Source organism: Melampsora larici-populina, assembly GCF_000204055.1.
Source record: "Melampsora larici-populina 98AG31 unplaced genomic scaffold MELLAscaffold_37, whole genome shotgun sequence".
NCBI lineage: Eukaryota > Fungi > Basidiomycota > Pucciniomycetes > Pucciniales > Melampsoraceae > Melampsora > Melampsora laricis-populina.
The window spans coordinates 520,891-543,344 of NW_006768801.1; the positions used below are offsets into that span (position 1 = coordinate 520,891).

The 22,454-nt window shown below is 41.5% G+C and overlaps 3 protein-coding genes across 3 annotated transcripts; 1 reads left to right on the forward strand and 2 right to left on the reverse strand.

Annotated features, from left to right (window-relative positions):
* Positions 1-8,372: 8,372 nt before the first annotated feature.
* Positions 8,373-9,962, reverse strand: MELLADRAFT_90416 (uncharacterized protein; the record flags this gene model as incomplete). Its single annotated transcript, XM_007413560.1, has 2 exons — positions 8,373-8,432; positions 8,706-9,962. 2 exons carry the CDS (start codon positions 9,960-9,962, stop codon positions 8,373-8,375), a joined length of 1,317 nt encoding a protein of 438 aa, XP_007413622.1.
* Positions 9,963-14,755: 4,793 nt separating this feature from the next.
* Positions 14,756-15,245, forward strand: MELLADRAFT_109551 (uncharacterized protein; the record flags this gene model as incomplete). The annotated part of the gene is made up of 2 exons (XM_007413484.1): positions 14,756-15,065; positions 15,196-15,245. 2 exons carry the CDS (start codon positions 14,756-14,758, stop codon positions 15,243-15,245), a joined length of 360 nt encoding a protein of 119 aa, XP_007413546.1.
* Positions 15,246-15,558: 313 nt separating this feature from the next.
* MELLADRAFT_90417 (uncharacterized protein) lies at positions 15,559-18,211 on the reverse strand (the record flags this gene model as incomplete). The annotated part of the gene is made up of 7 exons (XM_007413559.1): positions 15,559-15,639; positions 15,836-16,014; positions 16,164-16,248; positions 16,325-17,590; positions 17,728-17,780; positions 18,016-18,109; positions 18,200-18,211. The coding sequence occupies 7 exons, from the start codon at positions 18,209-18,211 to the stop codon at positions 15,559-15,561; spliced, it is 1,770 nt and encodes a 589-aa protein (XP_007413621.1).
* Between the last annotated feature and the right edge of the window lie 4,243 nt (positions 18,212-22,454).

The window sequence follows — 22,454 nt, forward strand, 5'->3', positions numbered from 1 at the left end:
AGAAGGTTTGTTTTGAGCTGGAGAAATACATATTAAGAAACTCACAGCCTGTTTTTGGTTGGTGTACAGATGCTGAGCCGTGGTTTGTTGAACAGGGGGTTTTGTTGTACAGTGCATCATGAGTTGAATGTGGTGTCCACCCACTCCACTTTTGGTTGGTGTACCCTGGAATCCCTGCAGAAGGTCAGTTCTTCTTTGTAGTGTCAAACATATTTCTGAACATGGTTGGAAGTGTCTGCACTTGTACATTGTCACATCCAGTGGCTACATGCCAGAAGATGTGCAGGAGGCATGATCTCAGTGTATGTTACATACATTGTGGGCTAATCTAGGGCTGGAACCAGTGAAAAAGGTTTCAGCTTTCAGGCAAGTCTGGCTTGCAGCGCGTCATGGCGCTGCGTCCGGCGCAGCCGCATAACCACGTGGATAGTTAAAATCACATGAGCTATGGTTGGTAGTGCCAAGAAGTGTCAAAGGTTGGACCAGCGGGTATTACTCTTCCAACTTGAGGCTGAGCAAGAAAACTCACTGAATTTGTGAGCCAAAGATACTGTTGGACTCCTGGCATTGATGGCAATCCAGATATGCCATTGGAAATTCATTATTTGAACTTCTTGTTTTAGTTGGTTTCTACAACATAACTAAATCTTGTCTTGAAGTGTTGTGTTTGAGAAATATCCGGTCCGAGATTTGACGCTTCTCGGCCCTAGCAACCATACACATTTTGCTAGCAATTGGGGCTGGATTGTGTTTGAGCTACGCTTCCCACTACCGGATCAAGAGCCCAAGTTACTCTTCTATGTACTTCAATGTGAGGTCGGGGTAAGGAAATTAGAGCACAATATATCTCCAATTGTGATTGTCTTTCAAGTTTAAGGATGGTAAACTTAACATTAAACCATGAAAAGATGCACTAACAATAATTGATCCACTAGCAATCTGCGGCCGGCGCCGCGGCTAGGTCATTTTTTTTGAATAGGCTTGAAGACTGAACATTGGCCGCATTGCACTCAAGATACTTGTTCCTACCTGTTTCCTTTGTTATGTGGTTGAGCAAATGTAGTTCCTCTCATCCATGGTAGTGTACAGGTTTTTTAGTTAAATTATCCAGCTCCCACTTCTTTCCTTGTTCCATCTGCTTAGCTTGGTTGCCAATTATATTGCTCCTGCTTTTCCAAGGCCTGGTTTTGAGTTGTGGAAATGGTCACCCACCGCACCAAACACATGATGACATCTTTGAGTTTGAGACAATTTACTTCTGCGTTCTTGTGAGTCTGGTCATCTCTACAGTGTTTTGTTCACAAGGATATGAAAATATGGTGATAGAAGCTCCTCAGATAGTTGAGAGGAATTGCAAGTCAGTCTATTACTCTGGTGATGAACCTCAAGAAATGCAGAATAAAACAAGGTTGAAAGTAGAATAATTATATACATGTTTTAATTGGAGTAGGTCTTAAGGGGCCTTGCACTGCATCATGTGATCATTGCAGCATCGTGAAGGAATTTCTTAGCATTTGATTTCTAACCTGAAATCTCACTTGAGCCTTACAAAGTTGCATCTAAGGCTGGGACCATCATTCTACCCTGCAATATAAACCAAGATGATGTGCCTCAAGGTATATCAAAGCAGTCTCCCAAACCAATTGGTCTGAGTAACATCTAGTTGCCAGGCCAATTTTTCTTCATGAATCACTTGCCCAAAACCAACATGTGATGAACCTCTGTAGATGGTACCCACTCATCTGATGGAAAGAGTTTGGCTTACAGCTCAATATTGAGTTTGAAATTGAATGCTACCTGAAGTTGCCTTTGGCCTGAATGTATGTATTATTCCCAGGCATGGTTACAGATAATCCCTTGGAATGACTTCTACTTGTTCAACTTGAGGTGCTACATGAGATTTGCCTCAAGAACCAAATTCAAATAACCTTTGAATTCTGAGATCTGAAAAAATTGTGGAGGCAATGGAAAAGTGTAGCTTGTTGAATAAGCATTGGTTCAGATGAACTTGGACTTGCACTCCCGTAAAGTTGCAAGATTGGAAATATCAAACTCAAACTCAAACTCATTCTCATTAAATTCTTTTTAGAAAGAAGCATATCACGTTATATCATATTAAGAGCACACACTATGGTGAGGGTGATTTATGGTAGCTTTTGTGTTTCTGAGCGCCAAATTTGATCATGCATGTAAGAACTAAATTGGTAAATACATAAAATCATAAATCACTGTGAATCAACCAGGTCCACAGTGGTATGATTTTCAAACAAAATAACTTATTTTCATAAATTTCATCCAGCAAGATATCCATCAAATTCCTTCTGCAAGCTCCTTGAAAACACAAATCAACCGTCTTTTGAAGCAACGCTCACCGTTGCTGTTGCACGTTGTTGCGGTTTTTTTGGGGAGCTGCGCTGCTGTGCAGCGCAGCTCTTGGGGTGTGAGACCCAGCCGAGCAACCAACCCTGTGAAATTTGGTTTTTTTGAACTGCTACGCAGCTGCACCTGTAGCGCCGCAGACAGCAACTGTTGCGGGTGTTGCGGGGCCATGAAGCTCAAGCGGGTAGTCTCCAGGTAGTGGCATGCAAGGGGTGAATTCCCAGCCAGTATTCTGGGAGCCTGACGCCACAAGACCAATTGCAACCCACTTTTATACGCCTGGACAAACCAATTTGGACAGGACCTCCACGTATCTGGACAATCATGATGCCTGTGGTTAGGAACTGGAGCACAGGCAATCATGCACCTATACCCGACCTCAGATCAAACTTGGAAGAAAACCAACTCTTAGTTTGTGTTGATTTTTTCCGTTCTTTATTCCTCCCTTTCATCTCCTCTATCCATCTTAATGATATAATCTCTTCATCCAATTTCCTTATTATCACAACCTGACCAATATAATCCACTTTTGAATCTTTTTATTCCAAACCTTTTCATATCACTACCTCTCACCCACCATCCAATTGACTAATGTTGTTCCGATTCATACCCTTGCTGTACTTCTTGTGATGATATAGTATGAGTTTCTGAACATTCAGGTTCAGTTTGGATTTGTATCTCATCAGATTTTTGGAATAGACCAACTCCTTCTAATGAGTTTGAGATTGATAAGATGTAGATGAGGATATTGGATGGGACTTGACTGGCTAAGATGGCAAAGGAACCATAGACTGATAAAAGCTTTCTGGTAAACCTGAACTGCTTGAAGTTTGATTCTAATCAAATGCTTCAGTCAATAGATCTTGATCTAAAACCTAAGAGAAAAATGAAGAAAACCCCGTTAATAATATAAAGGATAAAAACTCAAGGGTAAGTAAAGTAACCTGTTGTGAGATTGATTCTGTTGGAATCAATCTAGAAGCTCAATCATGTCCATCATTGATCAAAATCATCAACTTTGGATTATTAAGGATCAAGTGAACCAGATTATCAAAAGTGAATGAACATTTTTGAATGGTAGATAAAGAGAACCGTTCTTCCATTCCGTCCTCACTATTCCTAGCAGTGTGGTGGATCATGTTGTGAGTCACTACTCCACTTGCCATCTGCGATGGCAATCAGTGCTCGCATGTCTAGGGCGTCCGCCCAAGTGCACGCTCCTTACTTTGTGTCAAGAGCATGCTGAATGGGGTAGTGAGGGGCCCCGGCCCGAGGTTGGTTCTTGTGAACCAAACCTGGTTTCTGTGAACCAAGTCGCCCTGGCTGGGGACCCCCATTGGGTTGGTGGGTGGGACGCTTTTTGCAGGGGGGGTGGGATGGAGCAAAAAGTGGATCACCTTCATGATAAAGATGTGTCGGTGTAAGATGAATGAGAACTTGCAGGTATAGCCTAAAGCGCTGGCTATTAGGGACTTGGTCTGGAGAGTGAAACAGTTTGCACGGTGTACCAAACCTTCTTTCACCCTCCACCTGTCACAGGCTGTGCAAGTCCTTCATGGACTTGCGAGCCACCTGTCATATGGTGGTTTGGTCTGAGATGATGACAATGATTGGTTATCAAAGAACAATCTAATTTACTCAAATCTTGAATTGAAGAATGATACAAAGTTAATTTTTTCAATGAACCAAATGATCTTAATAGATTCAAACTGATTTGACATCTACTTAGTTCATTTGTCCTAATTTGAGTGTTTTGGTTTTTAATCATTTTGCATGGTGGAAAAATACTACATCTGCACAGTGTTATTGTTTCCTATGTTTTTTTTGCTAATTCTTAACTGTCCTTAAAACATGTCTATGCGCGCAATGTTATTCAACATTTTTTTCTCGATTACAAGTTTTTGAGTGTGTTGCGCAGCTGTTGTGCCTGTTGCACAGCGTAGAAAAGCAACGCTGAAGCGTGTAGCCTTGCTCTTTGGCACCAGAGAGTGCTATGCTACCAGACTTTGAGAAAGCAGTATCTTTCCATAACGCAACGCCTATGACGCTGTTGGGCGGCGTTGCATTGCTTACCCAGTGTTATTTGAAGTCTTTAAACAACAATGATGAGTAGCAGGACTATGACCAATTGGTCTTTGACTGCCTCTTCAATGAGCTCCCACCACCTCCACCACTTCCTCATACTTGTATAAGTTTGAGGAAGGTTTTGGAAGTTTACACTTTGAAGTTGAGGTGCTGAGGTTTGAAGTCTTGAATTGTGATGTTTTGCAGTCTGAGGTTTTGAAAACTGTAGTTGTTGACCAATTATCCTACAATAAATCATGTTGTAGGCTGGCATAGATCTGAACATGCCGACTGCAAGACTTGACACAGTCGTAGGGACAGCAAGTGTAAAATAGGTCCATGATGGAGCTGTCTGAATTTTAGTGTTACAGTAACACTAAATTGCTTTGTTACGGCACCCATAGTGGGTGCTCTAAACCTTCATCCAAACCCCAAATCTATAATTATACCATCACTTCTTTTTCTGAAAACTCAATCAAAAAAACCAAGCATACCTTTTTCAATAAAAACTATATGAATTCACATTCTCCTTTCCCTTTTTCAAAAAAGATCAATGAAACATACAACAAAAAAAATCTATGTATCCTTAGACACTTTAAATACATATACTTTATATAATAATAAAATACTACTTTTTCCAACACATCATGAAACACTGATAAATTTTGCAAAACAAAAGCCAAGATAATTTTTTTCAAGTTTTTAATCAAAAAGTAATGAACAATATAAAGAAAAATAAATTCAAGAAAAACCAAAGCTTAAAACCATGAACCCAATTTGTTTTTGTCTTTTTATTTCTTTACTGCTCTGTGAGCTCTAGGTTTAACTTCAGCTAAACTAATTTCAGATCTATTATCATGATCATCTTCTTCCTCTTCTTGATCATCACTACTTTGAACTTCTTCTCCTTTTCCTTTTCCATCCCCAGCCTTTTGTTTTTGACTACCTTCACTTTGTTCAATTGCAAATTCAACAGTTTCATTTCCTTCCTCTTCATCATCATCATTCTGATTACTTCTTCTCCTCTTAGAATAGGGCTCATAACAGAAATGAGGAAAGATTTATGATGTAATTGATTTTGTTTAGAAGATGAAATATTGATTGAATTATAGAAGGTGAATTATTTGGAATCAAAACACATCCAAGTTGACTACTTTGACTTCTTCTTTTTGTTGAATGTGGATGATCTTGATTTGTTGTGATTCCATTTGACAAATACCAGATCAGTGGTAGTGTACTCACTTGGATCTTTAGCCACAATTGAAATCAATGGTTTAACAGAAGTATGATAAGGATCCCAGGATTTAGAATTAGCTGGAATTTCAATTCCATTCTTTTCCAGAGAAAGATCAACCAAATATTTACTATCAAAATACAAAACCATCAGTTCAAACATAAAACGGAACCCAAAACCAAACCAAAAGAAAACTTACATCTTTAATACAGCTTTGCCATCCATACCAATGATAAGTGAAACCAAACCTTCAAAAAACCAAACTTATCTAATTCATTCCCATCTTTTTCTTGAAATTGAATCATTCTTGGGAAAACCCATTTGAATAACTATTGATGTAAAATTATATAAGGTTTTGAATTCAAAATTAAATTAATGCCTAATCTTGATCCTCTAGTCACAATAGTAGAACCCAATAATTTTGAAACCTTTAAAAATTGATCTTCTGAATCAATTTCTAATTTAAAAATAAACCATGACTTTTTTCAAAAAAAAAGTATCATAACATCAGCAATGAACTCCATACCCAATTATGTTTTTCAAGAGAATAAAAAAAGAGAAACAAATATTGAAGAAAGTTGAAAAATCAAAAAAATAACCTCTCTGAAACTTTTTGAAACAGTTATAGCCAACTTTTCTTTTTCACTTCAAATTGAATTACTTTTTCATTTCCAAAACAAAATCTTTTTAAAGAGCCAATCAAAATTTCAATACTCAATACTTAAATCAAGTACATCACAACCAAATTGATTACAGTTTGATAAAATTAAATTTGAATGCTCATATTTAGTTATACCAAAACATATTGATTTTGTAAAAGTCAAGATTAATAATTCCGATTCTTCTTGATTTTTTATTTCTTTAAAACTTGTGGTTTAATCTATATGAAAAAATAGTTTTAATTTTTTGAAAAATCAATTTCCAAAATATTCTTATTACACTTTAAAGTATTTGTTCCAATTTTAATTCTCTCGGAATCACAAACTTCATTCAAAAAGTGTTTAAAAAGTTTACTAATCAATTGCCTTACTCGAGTTCCTTGATCAAAGATTAATTTCATCAATTGATTTCTTTGTAACTTTTCTAAAATTCCTTCTTGTGAGTCTAAAATTGTTAAGATTTTGATTGCTAAACATCTTGTATTGATTTCAAGTTCTCCTATTGTGATTTCTAAAAATCTTAATTTAAATCGGGTTGTGAAATGTTGCAATGGTCCTAGATCATCTTCTTTGCAGTCTAAATTCTTTAAAGCTTTCATGGCTTCAAATCTGGCTTCCTCATTCTATATCGAGCAAAAGAAACAGGTTTCAGACTCACAGAAGAGTAGATGCTGTGGTAGAGGAATGAGAAAGATTCTCACAGTATCAGTCAAGACCCAACCCAAATATCATAGATAATGACCACCCAAGAAATGATTAGTAAGTTGATTCATCTGTTGTCCTAAAGCTTAAACACATTCGATCCAAATCTGGGGATCTGAGTCTCGATATCAATGAACAAAAACACTGCGGAAAAAAATCAACTTTATCAATCGCCTTCTTCATTATCATCCATAAACAAGTAACTTGACTAACCGATCAAAGAAATCAGTAATTTCATTCTCAAGACTCTCTTTCTGATCACTCACCAAATTTTCCTTTTTTCCCATTCATTTAATCTGTGATCACTTCCATATCGATTACTATGATGATTTTTGTTTTGGAGATCCAAATCTTTTTTGTTTGATCGATTGAATTCTAAAATAACTCAAATTGAAATATTGTTAAATGAACTCATTCAACCAAACAAAAAAACAAAAGTACCAGTATATCGAATTGATTGTTTGTAATGAATTCATTAAATCAGTTTCATATGAAATTAAAAACAAAAAAACAAAAGTAGGAGTATATCGAATCAATCATTTGTAATGAGTCCATTAAATCAGTTTCATATAATATTAAATTTTGATGTGATAGATTGATTAATGTTTTGAGCAATTTGATCAAGTTTCTTCAAAGTTGCCTGGTGGTGAGTTTCAGTCTTAATGATCTATTGATTCTTGAGTTAATGAGTGGTCATCAGATTCAGTTCAGGGCCGTAGGAGAGGAGGTGGGGTCAGGAAAAGCTGAGCCTAAGGGGGTCAGAGTCTTAGGTGTACAGGGTGTTAAAGGCTTAGGGGTTTAATCCAGTTTTGCCAAGAAACTGGGTTGTGCCTTTAGTGTTATGATCTTTAATAAAATTGATCAAACAAACCACTTCAGCATGACCTGATAAATTTCCGATACAACTAGTATTTGAACTACACCAAATCTTAATTAATTCATCAAATGAACTTGATCCAATCAAAGTACTTGATGGATGGAATTTTAAACAATTGTGGGATACAAAGTTAAAACTGGGGTTTTTTCCCCAGTTTCCCAGTTTTTGTTTTTGGCCGTGTTTGGAACTTTCCCACGTTCTCCCAGTTTCCCAGTTTGTGTTTTTGGCTGTATTTTGAAAACTGGGAAACTGGGAAAAAACTCCCAGTTTTAACTTTGTATCCCATAAATATACAGAACTAGCATTTTAGCAGCGGGCGCCGCTGTTGAGAAATTGACACACAAATTATGTGTAAAGACACCGCAAGTTACTACAGCACGAGGCAACAGATCATATGTAGTTTCATCACAATAAGGTGTGCTCGCGAAGGCTGTGATCACCAGGAAAAGCATCAGTATCAAAACGCCACAAACAAGATAACCACATCAGCAGCCATGCATGCGAGAAGCTCATCACCCTCACACAAACAAAAGCAACATACATCCCGCAGCACAAGCAGGCTTTTGATATTCAACAAAACGAGGTCACAAATCATCACCACGTCACAACCTTGGAAACACAGATATGGTCAGACCCAAAAAAGCACCACCATCAAAAACGAAATCATTTAGTACATCCCAACTCAAAAGACATATCTACGACAGCACAAAGGGTCCTGTGACAGACAAGTAAAAACTTTCAGCATCAGACCAAAATATGAGCTGACAGGCTATGTGCAATCATTACTCACAATTACTTCCTTGTAGGTCAGGTGATATGTGAACATACATTTAATCCCGTAATATCTGAACGCCTGGACTAATTCATCATCGTACAATTCCGGACCTCTTGAGTTTACAAAAAGTATGGTCTTGAACTTCGGAGGCAACACCACTGGCACATATTGCATCAAATCGAGTAGGTTTTTCCAATAACCATTAGCGTGCCGATAGCTGGTCACCAGTACTTCCATAGTTTGATAGACAGGAATTCGTAACCAAGAGTAAGACGCCGGGGTTGAATCGCATCTCACACAACGCAGCACACGAAGGCGAGGGAAGGTCAGGTCGAGTACGTCTGTAGGCAGCCGAGAAGGGCTAGGATCGATGAACACCGCTTCCAGGGAGTGTTTCAAAGCCAACACAATAGGGCCAGCTTGATCCCGGCCAGCAGCAATTGTGAGCTCAAGGAACCTCACATTCCTGCCTTCGGATTCGCAAAGATCAACAAACGCCCCAACATTGTTACGCTCTACCACTAAACAAAGATGCACCAGATTCGGTAGAGCGCCCACGTCCAACTTTAAGCAGGCCAAGGACGCGCACCGGATTGACAAAGATTCCAATGAAGGCGTCGAATTGAGAAGAGAGACCAAAGAATCCGAATCGTTCCACGTATTACGAAACATCCCACCGACAATGCCCAGTGCCTTGAGTTTTTCCATACCACCAATGGCAACACGCAAGTCCGGAGAGAAACCCACTGAGTGAAATAAAATGGAATCTAATTCTTCCAAGCTACCACCACAGACACCAATGAGCTCCGCTTCCAGATCCATTCCAATTGCTGAGTGATTTGTAACATTACCCGGAATACAACGACCATCTTGATTCCCATTCGAGCCACCAAGTGACGAACCATGTTTGACACATTCCGACACAAACACTACCCCAGACAAACAAATCTTTCGCAAACCAGAAAAAATAGCAAAACGATGTGAACCGTTAAAAGATAACAAAATACCCATACACATTGCCGGAGTAGCCAAATACAAATCCTTGTACACAAATGGAATGATCGCATCGTTCCACGACTTGGACAATAAGCGCAAGGAGAGTAAGTGACACAAAGGAGCAGAACACAATAGTCGGCGATTTGCACTATTCATAAGGGATGGTTCTAAAAAATCCGCGTCCTCCATATAATAAGCAATAATGAGACCGACTACTTCTACAGGGAGACCGGATGTGCCATGAATGAGAGGACAACTCAATACATTTGAAAACATATTGCAAAAATATACCGCAACTACACAAACAAAATATAACTGTGATCGAATCCACAAACCAGAGCAACTGGACACAAAAGAAAAGGTATGCAAACAGGTCATAACCTAAACGCACAACAACATATATATACAAAATCTAAAAAGGTACATTTCAGGCCGAATGTGCCCTTCATGAAACACTGTTTATCCCAATCCGTAAGCATATCGAAATCAACCAAGCATTGAAGACGGCCACAAAACCTTGAATTACTGGTTCATCCACATCAGAGACAAAAGAACACACCAGCTCAGGCAACAGGCTGAAAACACGAACAAAGAAACACAGGTGATCTTGATATCACCAGCTGCGTGTCGCAACAATCACTTGAACAAAAACGCACTGACGCCTGCCGCCCCCGACATCCCATTAAATGGACATAAATTGGCAAGACAATATATATATATATATACAACTGCAGATAAGCCAAAGGCCAATAACAAAAGCATATGTAGTTAAATAAATAACAAAGCAATCATACACAACCCCGCGCCCCAATTGTAACTTCAACCCAGATGATTTACCGGCGAGAGAGAAGGTATGACATAATCAATAACGTAATATATTTGCCTGGTCACCAAATCAAGCAACATAAGCAATGCACTGACAAATTGACCCAATCCCATGATCCCCCTGCCTAATGTATGCCTCCGTGCGCGCTGCTGAAAACAAGTAAATTGGTCTATGTATATCCAAGGATAAGCATCCAAAACCCTGGGGTATGATACCCCAACCGAGAAGTAAGTCTTTGCCCCAAAACCCAAAAGACCACAAACACGCTTTGGGTAACAACACTATACCCGGCCAACAAATGGGAAAAAGCAGCATCATCAACACTCACTTCGCAACGAAATGAATCACAACTTTTGGATTTTTAGTTTCGGTGCGATCAAACCGAAATTATACATATCGCACTCAAAACAAAACCAACAAAAAAGTATTTCCTCTCACGGTTTCGGTTCGAGTTTCAAAGCGAAATCGCAACGCAACAGCAACGAAATCCGCAATTAATTTCGAAAATGGGTCGCTTTGGAAAAAAACAAAGGACAAGAGCATTGTTGTGGCGTCTTTTAGATGGATCAAGTGTAACAAATGATGTGTTCAAGTTCAGAATAGAAGAAATAAGATTTTTTTGATTGGGAACGATCAAAGAACTATATAATATAGATACTTCAAGACTTTGATTTCTGAGTCCTGTTAGATTTTTTTTTCTCTGCCATCTTGTTAATCTCCGCAAGAGCCTCTTCATATTCCACTGGGACCTTCACCCCTTGACCAAGCCATTGGTGACATCCAACGGCACGCTCAATGGTCCGTGGAGCGAGGCTTCGATCTGAGGTTGCAATTCGTCCTGCAGCAGAGAAGGTGCGCTCGCAAGCACACGAAGTTGCAGTACATGCCAAGTAGTCGCGTGCAACTCTACTCATGATGGGATAATTCGCATGATTTTCCTGAGGGAAATAAAGAGAGATTGATCAGATGATTGACTCGGGGGAAAAGGCAGTAGTTCGCCAAAAATTGTACATACCTTCCACCAAGTGAGTGGTAAGTCTCCTTTGTTAGCAACACTTTTGCTATCAAGGTAAAGCTTGAGATAGACATGGCTGTTGTCCACAGTTTCATCGCCTGAATCTTCACTGAAATCATCCAGATCGTCGGTGGATGAAGCAACAGGCACAGTAGTTGCCAAAGCGCTTTTGTCGGAGCTTTGTGTCTTTGTTGAAACACGAGCAGTCTCAGCCTTGTAGGCTGCTTCAACTAGAACACGAGCACGCTCAACATGCTCCGGATGATACTTCTTGAAAAACTGCAGGCGATAACGTGGATGCATAACGGTCGCGATGACTACGGCATCGCACTCAAGAGCTTCGGTCTGGTATGCTTCTATGTCAGAAATCATTCTGTCAATAACTCCTTCAAGTTCGGGGTATGTTTTAATGTGTTCGGCCCTTGCTGAGCGGAGCTTTCCGATGACGTTGACATACTCAGCAAGTATTCAATACGCATTTGAGTCGTTTCCTTCCATTGACAGTGTTGTATCTTTGAAAATCTATGTATTAGGAGTTCATAGAATAAGTGTATTGAATCGATGAGAAGTATTGAAAAGGAACCAACCTTTAAGATATCAAGCAAGGCTTCAACACCAGTCCACTCCTCTCCTGAGATCGAGAGCCCGTTGAAGTACTGGTACTTCCGTTCCTTCTTGCGATCCTGTGTGAGAAATTTATTGATAACCTATGATGATCGAAGTCATCTCATTAGCAGGATCTTCACTTGAGCACGTTCACCACATGACTAACATTTTGTGCATCACATGCTCGCTGCCAACTGTCTAGCTTTGAGTTCCATCTTACACCATATCCATAGATCAGCATCTTGCCTTTGTACACCAAACTATCCGCAACCGATTCGTATTCTCCACGTTTTGCTGAGCAGGAGGCGACTGCTTGACTGACTTGTTCAAGCTATGTAGTCAGTGACAAAGGAAAAGAGATCAGCAGCAAGCAAAACCATAATCTCAGAGCTGTCAAGGTTGAAAGAAACTACACATAAAAGCCTACTTTCTTAACTCCACTGGTGATTAATCCCCATGTTGGTTCAATCACAAGGTTCTCATCAGGCAGGTCGTCTTCACTCTCAGGCACTTCTAATCGTGTCAATCCGTTTCGATCACCTCCAATCTCTGAATCCGCGCTCGCGTAACCAGCATCCTGATCTGTTGCTTCTTGAGTATCGGGTTGGTTAATGTTGATAATGGGTATTGGCATACGGACATCTGGTTGTGTTGTTGGTTTTACATGACCTGCCTTGAGCTTCAGACCGTCCAATCCGTGCTTGACCACAAGTGCCAGTTTGTGGCAAAAGCATCGGATATGATTTGATTGTGAGTCCCAAAAGTGGGGATCATTTTCATCCTCCAAGAACATCCGCTGCATCTCCCAAGCGAGGAAGTTGTTACTCGCAGCCGAGTCTGTGGTTTGGGCTATCATGTAGATAAAGGGAACAAATTTATTAGACCAATATTCATGATAACATGATGAAGTGGAAACAAAACTTATCTTTGTGTGGAGGCCATGGCGGATGAGAAAGCTTGCTACAGGTCGAGCAAGCAAAACTCCATAATGGTCCCATATGATACGCTTGAGAGTTAAGTGAATGGTCTTGAACTCCCAATTACTGTCAATGTACGAAGCCGAGACCCCCAGAAAAGCGTACCGACTACCTTTGGTGGTCCATCCATCATGGATCAGGCAAAACCTACTTGAGTTGTTCTTGAGGGTTGCAATTGCTTCATCATGTAAGCCCTGCGCGAGGGTTTTTGAAGCATTATATAACCCATGATGGTGATCGTAACTGGGCTTGATGATTGGCCCATCCAAAAGCGGCCGAAAGCTCAACATCATCAATCCGGATCCAAGGCAGTGCATGAAGTAAAATCCAAAGGACCATGATCTTATTGAGTGTTTCAACTGTAAACTTCGTGAATGCTGAGATTGAAAGCTGTTTTCCTGTTGATTTCTTTTTTGGTTCGTTTTTCTCTTGCCAAGTGGGCAGGCAAACAATTCCGGCTTTGATCGCTAGATGTTGCTTTGGGCAGGGCTTGCGACCGCTCTTGCCGTCTTGATGAGTTTGGAGGTTGTAGTGATTAGATTCACCATCCTTGTAGTCTTCATTGCAGAATTTACACGTATATGTAAGAACCTCTCGTTCCAACTCCTTTGCCTCTTTGGTTACCTACAAAAGTCCACCACCATCAGCATCTATCAATTGTTAACCTGGAGTGGAGAGTTACATACGGGATCTTTGATCGTGTATTTCTCTATCGATGCCCGTGGGTTATCATGAAAGTAAGTGAACAGATCTTTCACTTTTGATGTCCTCTGCCTCTGATCAGAGCGTTTCGGAACCTCTGAGTCAGACTGTTGATCTGTGTTCATGCCATGCGGAACAAAGATCACCTGAAACAGAAGCTTAAAATTAACTTCTCTACAAAACAGAATAGGCATGAAAAACTGACATTCTGAAGTGGTGCCAAGCGTTTCTTCTTTTTTGCAGGTGCACCCTTTTCAACTTGCTTTTTTTGAGCGGCAGCTGAGTCTGTGTGTCCGCCCGAAGACCTTCTTGCTGGGCGCTTGGTAGGTTTAGTGGTCAAAGATGTTTGAGTTTCTTTGGGATCAGAATCCTCTTTCTCGGTGTCTGAAGATAATGCAATAGGAGTACCACTTCGGTCACATTCACCATTTTCCTTGGATTGTGAGCTGATATCGTTAGATTGAGTAGAACTACCAGTCATAGTGGCTTGATTGAAAGATATAACAGATGTAGGCTACGCGCAAACAGGCTACAATGAAAACAAAGTACAAAGCGATACAAAAGACGCGACACAAGGGGTGGGATCTCATCATTTTGCCCCTGGTTTGCCGGCCATCAGTCCTAACCTAACTGCAATTGAACAAACCGCAACCGACCACAATTTTCGGTTCGTTTCGTTGCTATTTCGAAACATATCATTTGGTTTCGTTGCGGCCAAACCGAAACGCGACTGTTTGGAAAAAGTTTGCGTTTCGGACAACCGAAATGGCTCAGAAGCCGTTTCTATTGCGGAAAATCGCACCGAAATCGCACCGCAACCGAAATTTTGTTGCGGTGCGAAGTGAGTGTTGGCATCATACACCAAACAAATCATACAACCAAAATACAAATTAGCTACATATTCAGCAATAAGAAATCTACGCAGCAATATACGCGCCACATCATGGCAACCGTAAGGCAGTTAGACATAGAAGAATCACCTTTTGATGATATCGAGTTCCTAGAAACCTTAAGTATACACTTGTGGCAAGGTAAGACAATCACTCCACACACATCAACCAATCCTAACATGCCTAATCCCCTGATGTGCGCAGAAGTAAAACCAACCAAACTGGTAATCTTCGAGACAGGAAAATGCATGACCATGCACATGTGGCGGAACTGTGCCTTCAATATCAATGACCCCAACTTGCCATCACCTGAGTGTACTGTCTTTTTGTTGGAGCAAGTATCAGGTACACCTGCCTCAGATAGTAAGTCACACATTTCGCACAGGCCATGGAATGTACTGACAAGTCACAAATACAGGATATGTGGTTCGCATACACGATATTAACAACCACCGAAAACCCGATCTTCACGATACTGTCTACAAATTGGTAGGTCAAATTGCCTTGTCCAAGGCGTCTGTAGAAGCCGCAATGAGAGAATAGTAATGTTTGAGATGATCAAATATTTCAGCAATCCAACCAATGTATGCATCAAATTATATTACAAGATCCTAGCCATGTAAATGTTGGATACGCAATAGAGGTTCAATCCCAGCTATGGCAGCCTTAAGCAGAAGATTTCGAGCCCGTGAGTTGTGATCAGAATAAAGAAATTGTGTCCATGCAGCAATCAACAGGCATTTAGCGCCAGGTCACCCAATATTACCAACATGATGACCCAATTAATTTGAACTCCCTTACACTAAATCACCACAATCCCACATTATGTCATTCATAGGTTCCAAAATATGCTGAGTTAGTCCGCAGCTGGAAATAATTTCTTGCAACTATCATATAGACCAAAGGCCACCGCAATAGTAAATAAAATATACGGCCACTAACAATTCAATCAGACCATCAGAAAACAATGTAACCAACAATTAACCAGGCAAATGCAGTTCTACCTAAACACATCAGCATCACAGCTGACAATAAAGATAACAATCAATTGACATATTGAAACAATCAACGCATTATCAAACCCTACACACTTCCTATATATATGAAATCAGAAATTTAACAACAGCACTCACATCACCAAAACCAATCATGGTGAAACAAAAGTAATCTAGCACACTCAAGCTCAGGACAAAGTTCGATAACCATGCCCGTAGCATAAGAGACCCCACTTTCGCACCAAATTCCAACACATCAAAACAACTTAAAGCCACGCGCCACCTCATGAATGTGAAGTACCCCATGTAAGCCCAACCTTATCAATGCCTACCACGAAACAAAATAACCACACCACGCACAAGACAAAAAAGCAAAAACGGAGGCCAACATAGGAAAACAACATATCAGACACTAAATCAATGACTGCAACAACAAATTACACACCAAACACGACCAAAAACTCACTTGCACAAATACCAAGTCGTACCCAGGCCACCAAGGAAGAACCGATTGACCAAAGAACCTCATTCACCCATCCAGTCCAATACCGCTAGCGACATCCTGAAATATTCAAGTTGGCATTGAAGTTAGGAGCAAAATATACAATCGAAGAAAAGAACTCTTACCAGGATCTGTTGCGTTGTCATTTCGTATTTGAATAAGCATTTGATACCAATGCTGGCGAATTGTTTTACAAGGTACGCGTTTTGAGAATCCGGTCCATTCCAACTGACAAAGATGATATGCTTGAGCTTAGGCGGGAAAGGAATAGGAACAATGCCAACTTGTGACATCATCCTTTGCCAATAAAATCTCCCGTGCCAATAACTGGTTATGAATACCTCCATGGCACTGAACATTGGCCATTGGAACCACACCAGGTTACCAACATAAGTAGTACTATAAATGCTACGTATCACCTTCAATTTCGGGAAATGGGTGTCCAGCACAACGCGACTAAGGTTATCAGGTACTGAATCAACAAAAAGTATCTCAAGACAGTGTTTCAACCCCACTATCATAGAACCACAAAGACCATGCGCGTCCGGCGAAAAACACTCAAGGAACTTTATATCCCTGCCTTCCGCCCGCACGAACTTGTTGAAACATTGATGAGTATCAAGATAAAGAGGTGCCCATAAATGGATCAGACGGGGCAAGGAGGACGCCTTGATATCCAAGGGGCCAAGAGAACCACAGTCGATCAATAATGATTCAACGTTCGTAGTGACGTCGAGGACCTTTGTGATGGATCCGAAGTCATGGTAGGCCTTGCGTGATCTACTCCCAAGCATCATGAAGACTTTGAGGGAACTGATATCGCCGATTGCCTTGATCAGGTCTTGAGAAAAACCAACCGATTTCGAAAACTTGATCTTGAGCTCAGTTAAATTATGACGACATAAATTGATTATAGCGGCGGCGTCCTTCATAGATAGCGAAGAGCAATCAGAGTGCCGCTTATCAAAACGGGAGATTTCATCGGAATCATTGGAGTCATCGAGATCCAAGGAGGCGAGTATGAAATCAGGCAAAAACAGAACACGACCTATACAGAGGCGACGCAGGCAATGAGTGCTCGAAATCGATGCTGACATTCGTGACATTTTCAACAAACAGGTCGACATATTAGGAGTAACTAAGTTTAAAGATACCCCCACGTAAGAACCAATTCCCATTGCCCATGATTTGCTAAGTAATCGGAGATCGAGTATTTGTTTCACAGCGCTATGATTGACAAACGGCCTGTGAGCACTATTCAGAGGGTTTGCCGGAGTAACATCAGATTGATCCACCAAATAAGAAATAATCAAGTCTACAACTCCAGGCGGCAGGGATCTTGAAGGTGGCAAGCAGACCGAAGCCAAGGGCAAAGAAGGTATCATCGCCAGCTCCATTAAAGTTCGAAGTAAGGAAATGAATAATATTATGTAGGATATGTTGAAAGGTTAGGTATAAGTCAGCTATTGGGATGTCCACGGCACAAAGACAGAAACATACGACCAACATGGAGCAATAAAATACGCACTCGAATAACGAACTGGGGTCGAAGAACACCACTGAGAAGGGGCCACACGACATCTACATGTCCCCAATGAAGCAACAATCCTGCCCATCAAATAACAAAAATCATGATGCGCATTCATAAGAAGCCTTAATCCCCAATAAAACATGAATAAGTGAATATCCACCTACCCAATCACCCAGTCATTTTTGCCCAAGTAGAACACAAAGATTGAAGGTAACAGTAGTTGATTTAGAAATTCCACACGTCAAAGAGACCGAAAGTCTGGAAAGGAGACAAATAAGCACTGACATGTTGCAGAGATTGGGGTCGAGTCATAAGGCGCAAGCGGATACATACCATATTGACGAATCCCCAAACAGCTGAAAACGTAGAGGCCAACAGACTTGGAAACAGAAAAGACAATCAATCATCAGTGTTATATAACACAAAACCAAAGTACAATCATTGAACGGCCAAAATGAAATAAACTCACCAAATCAGGCATCCGATCAGTTATGGATAAACCGTGCAGGCGAGGCATGAGGCGCCCCAGCAACTATGCCGGACTTCAAATGACTAAACGAAATACCTGTGGTGTAAACCCATAATATGTAACCAGTTTATGACAACTCCCATGAAAATTGTAACATCATCGACCACAGTGATTGTTGCCTGCATAAGATGTACGGAGTTGCCATCAATCAACCAACTGCATCGTCACCTGCAAGTGGCTCACCAAATGACTCAAGGGGCAAAGTCTCCAATCAGATGAGTTCCGGTATAAAACCAAGCGATCGGAGTTGACTTCACACAAGTCAACCCCCGCCCACCAAACACGCACAACAATACCAATATTTGTATACATTGAGAGCGCCGCACCATACTTCAGAAAGTTTCCAAATAAAACTCGTGTGAGATCTCAGCCAATGATTGCGATAAGAGGAAAACACATGGGCCATGTACCAATCAAACAATCGCGAGACACAGATCGGTTCACGATGTGTACCAGGATGGTACCTTAAACAGTGGCACTTGTTGCCAAAAAAGCAAGTGAAAAGGAACATGGCATTATAACGCGAATGGGGTCTGACGAAGAAAAACAAATGTATGAAATATCATAACAAAATACCATTACTATGTGATAATAAAATTCACCAACGTCACCCACAAAGTAGGCCGCCACTCTCAACATATGCCACCATACGTAACAAAAGGAGCTACAATACGGGATAAGAACTACAAGGACTGGTTGTAACAGATACATGCCATCAGTGTGAAGTAAGCAAATGAAGCATTGGAGCAGAGAGACACTTACCCAAAGACATAATCCATATCAAAAGAGTAATACGGGATGGAATACAATGTTAAGAGTCCGGCAACCACCTGAGTCCGATGGAATACACACATGGACATTTGAAGCAGAGGTGCAACATGACAGAGCTACGTACAATTGCCCGTGGGAAAATACCGGTTTAGGCAGCATGACTACCACACGATTAAGGCTTTGTCCTTGGCTTTTGTTGATAGTCATGCAGAACGCCGGCATGATAGGAAACTGATATCGCACAAATGGTATAGGGCATACCGCTTCGCTTTCATGCCGCAACTTGATCTTAGGTAGGCTAATAGCCATGCCTTTCTTTTCACCTGTGAGGATACGGCACTGCAAAGCCTTGTGCTTCACATCTGTCACCAACAACCGAGTGCCATTGCAAAGTCCGTCCCCCATATGCAAGTTTCGAAGTACCATCACCGTGGCTCCCACTTTGAGTTCTAATTTGTGCGCCGGGAAACCGGGAAAATTGAAGGAATTTAGTACATCGGCAGTCACTGGGTCCCGAAACGCCTCGTCCATCTCGTCTCTGGACAAAGATACAAGGCCGTTGCCTGGTAAGGATTTGATGACGTGCTTATTCAAAGCATCAACTGTTGCATTCAGTGGGGTTATCAAGCAACGGTTTGCATAGAGATCAGTTAATTCATGCCAATTTCGACATCTTATCAATTGGTTGACTCCACCATACTCCGATTTGACAAGTTGCTCGTCGAAGGCCGCAGATGGTGGCATATAGGATACATTACAGTGCTTGATATTGATAGGTGCTGTATGGTCTTCTTGAAATTCACCGGAACCTAAAGCTAGCAGCCATTTTGCAAATCTTGTGTTCGAGGGATCAGGATGAGCTGTCGTACCACCCAGGCGAATGTTGACCGACAAAGCAAACTTATTGGTCAAATCCCACAAGTACGAAGCCTTTAATGTTGCCTTGGCTTGCTCCATTAGAGTAGCACGTCTGACTATTGGCAAAGTCTGCCGGAAATCTCCCGCAAACAACACTACCTTCCCCCCAAAAGGACGCTCAATGCCTGTCAAACTCCTAAGTGTACGATCCACGCATTCGATAGCATGCCTGTGCTGCATTGCAACCTCGTCCCAAACAATAAATCGACAGTTGGCGAGGTTGGCCCCAATGCCTTCACGCAAAGAAATTGGGCAAATTGAGTCTTCGTATATTGGAATAGGAATCTTGAAGGCAGAATGTGCAGTTCGTCCTTTCAACAGAAGCAGAGATGATATGCCGGCAGCTGACACCGCCTCAAAAGGTACGTTGTTTGCATTGCAGTAGTGCAGAATTGAGTTTAGTACGAACGTTTTCCCTGTCCCACCTGGACCATCAAGGAAAGCCAGACACTGCCAGCATTAAAGAGGTTCCCAGATGGGAATATGGGTCCTAGTGATCACATTCCCATCCTGCTACTGTTACACAGTTCCACGAATATTTCCTGAGTAGCCATTGTGATATATGTAGTCAATATTTTGAGATGTGTGTCTCAATTTGAACAAAGTTACAGCATGTATTACACATGAACTTCTTATCTAGATGAGCAGATAACTGAGCGAACCTGTATGTAGCTGATAGCTAAGGATTTACTCAGATGTTTGCACATATGTAGTGTATGCTTTATGGCTCAGATGTGCAGTGCAAGATGATTTGATGCACCATTCTTCTCTCAATGATATTCCCAGCCTAGGTCATGTTCCGACCAGGGAACCTATTTAATGCTGGCAGTGAGATAAGGTTGGTTTCGCTCAATAGCCTCGCGCACAGCAGTCAAAACCCTGAGTTGCTCCCTGGTAAGAAGCGCTGACATGGAATTGTATTTTTGTAAACTCTCTGCCGGGAGTACTTCATTTGAACCGTCTAGCCTAATCTGGTCTGGCAGCCTCAGCTCGAAAATAAGACGCGGATCAACGGCAGCAACAACACTTGAGGCGACCCGCCGCAAAAAGCGGAAGCGGAGCGCCTGCGGGGCGGGTCGCCCCGTCGCCGCTTTGGAATTTTTGGGGTAGCGGGTCAAAGCGACCCGCCACCGCTTTTCCTTTGGGGTAGTCCACGCAGCGGATCGCGGAATTAGCGCGGCGGGCCAAACTTACGCCCTGCAGTCCGACTATCAGAGCGGTATGCAGCGGTCATCTGACAGCCAGCAAGATATCGATCCAAGATCGACATCTCGACATCGTTCAAGCCAAACACCACCACGATTTCACTCACAGCCAAAGAACGATATCAAGATTCTTCGAGATAAGCCATCATGAAGGCATCCTTTCGCACCAAATATTTGAACAACTGCCTTTTAACAGAAGAAATGTCAAAAGTAGTAAGTTTAGACCCTTTTTCCTTGCATCCAACGACCAAACTGACGAAAAACACCTCTCTTTCATGCAATAGACCAGCTTAGCTATCACCCCAAACTCTTGTTATACGTTCTTGCGGTCTCTCGAGAAGAAGGGCTGTACTTCACACCCTCTTTGGATCTATATAAGGTAGGTTTTTCTTTCCCTTGTTCCCATTTCCCCCGATCGTGAATAGTCATCTGATTTCTAACTGCACTAACATTGAAGTTGTTATTTCTCACTATTGCATACCATTCTTGATAGTCTCAATATTACTTTGGCCCCTTCTACTTCGAACTCTACCACTAGTCTTGCTCCCCCGTCTACAGGTCCTAGTCTTTGACCCCGATCCCCTCCTGCTCCTAAGCCAGGCTACGTTATCCAGTCCCCTGACTCTCGCATCTCCATTAATCGCCCCACAGATGATAGTGATTTGCCTGATCTTGATTTCGAACCCAATACCCCTGATCCAGCTTTCTCCGACTCGGAATCCGAATCTGTCGTAGAGATAACCCAAGCAAAAGATTTCTTGTCGATGATACCTAAAAAGAAGAAGAAAGCACCAAAGGTGAAAGCTGTGAAGGCCTCGCGTGGCAAAGGACGTCCCAGGGGCTCTGGAGCCTCGGCAACCTTGACTCGAGGGCCTGCGAAGAAGCCAAAGAAAGCCGTTGGTGTGCCAGTAAGTCTAGTCTACTTTCAATCTCTGGACCATTCTTTGATGGGAACAAGTTAATGAATACATACTGTTTAATTCCCTTCTAGCCCGGCATTCCTGATTGTATCGATATCAATCAGGATTCGGATATTGAGGTGGTTGAGACCCCAGGTGTTCGACGAGCTCAACTTGGACGGGTTTCCAAGTTGCTCGAATACTTTCATCCTCCAACGCATATCAAAGGCGAGGTGAGTCTATTCTTTCCTTCAAGTTCTCAAACCATTCACTCCTTGATCACTTTCCTTTTCGTTTCTTTCTGATTTCTTTTTTTGTTTCCATTTCTTTTCCAATCTTCTCTCATCCACCTTCTGATACTTTAGACAGGTGATGATCCGAGGTCATACAAGTGTCGGTGGT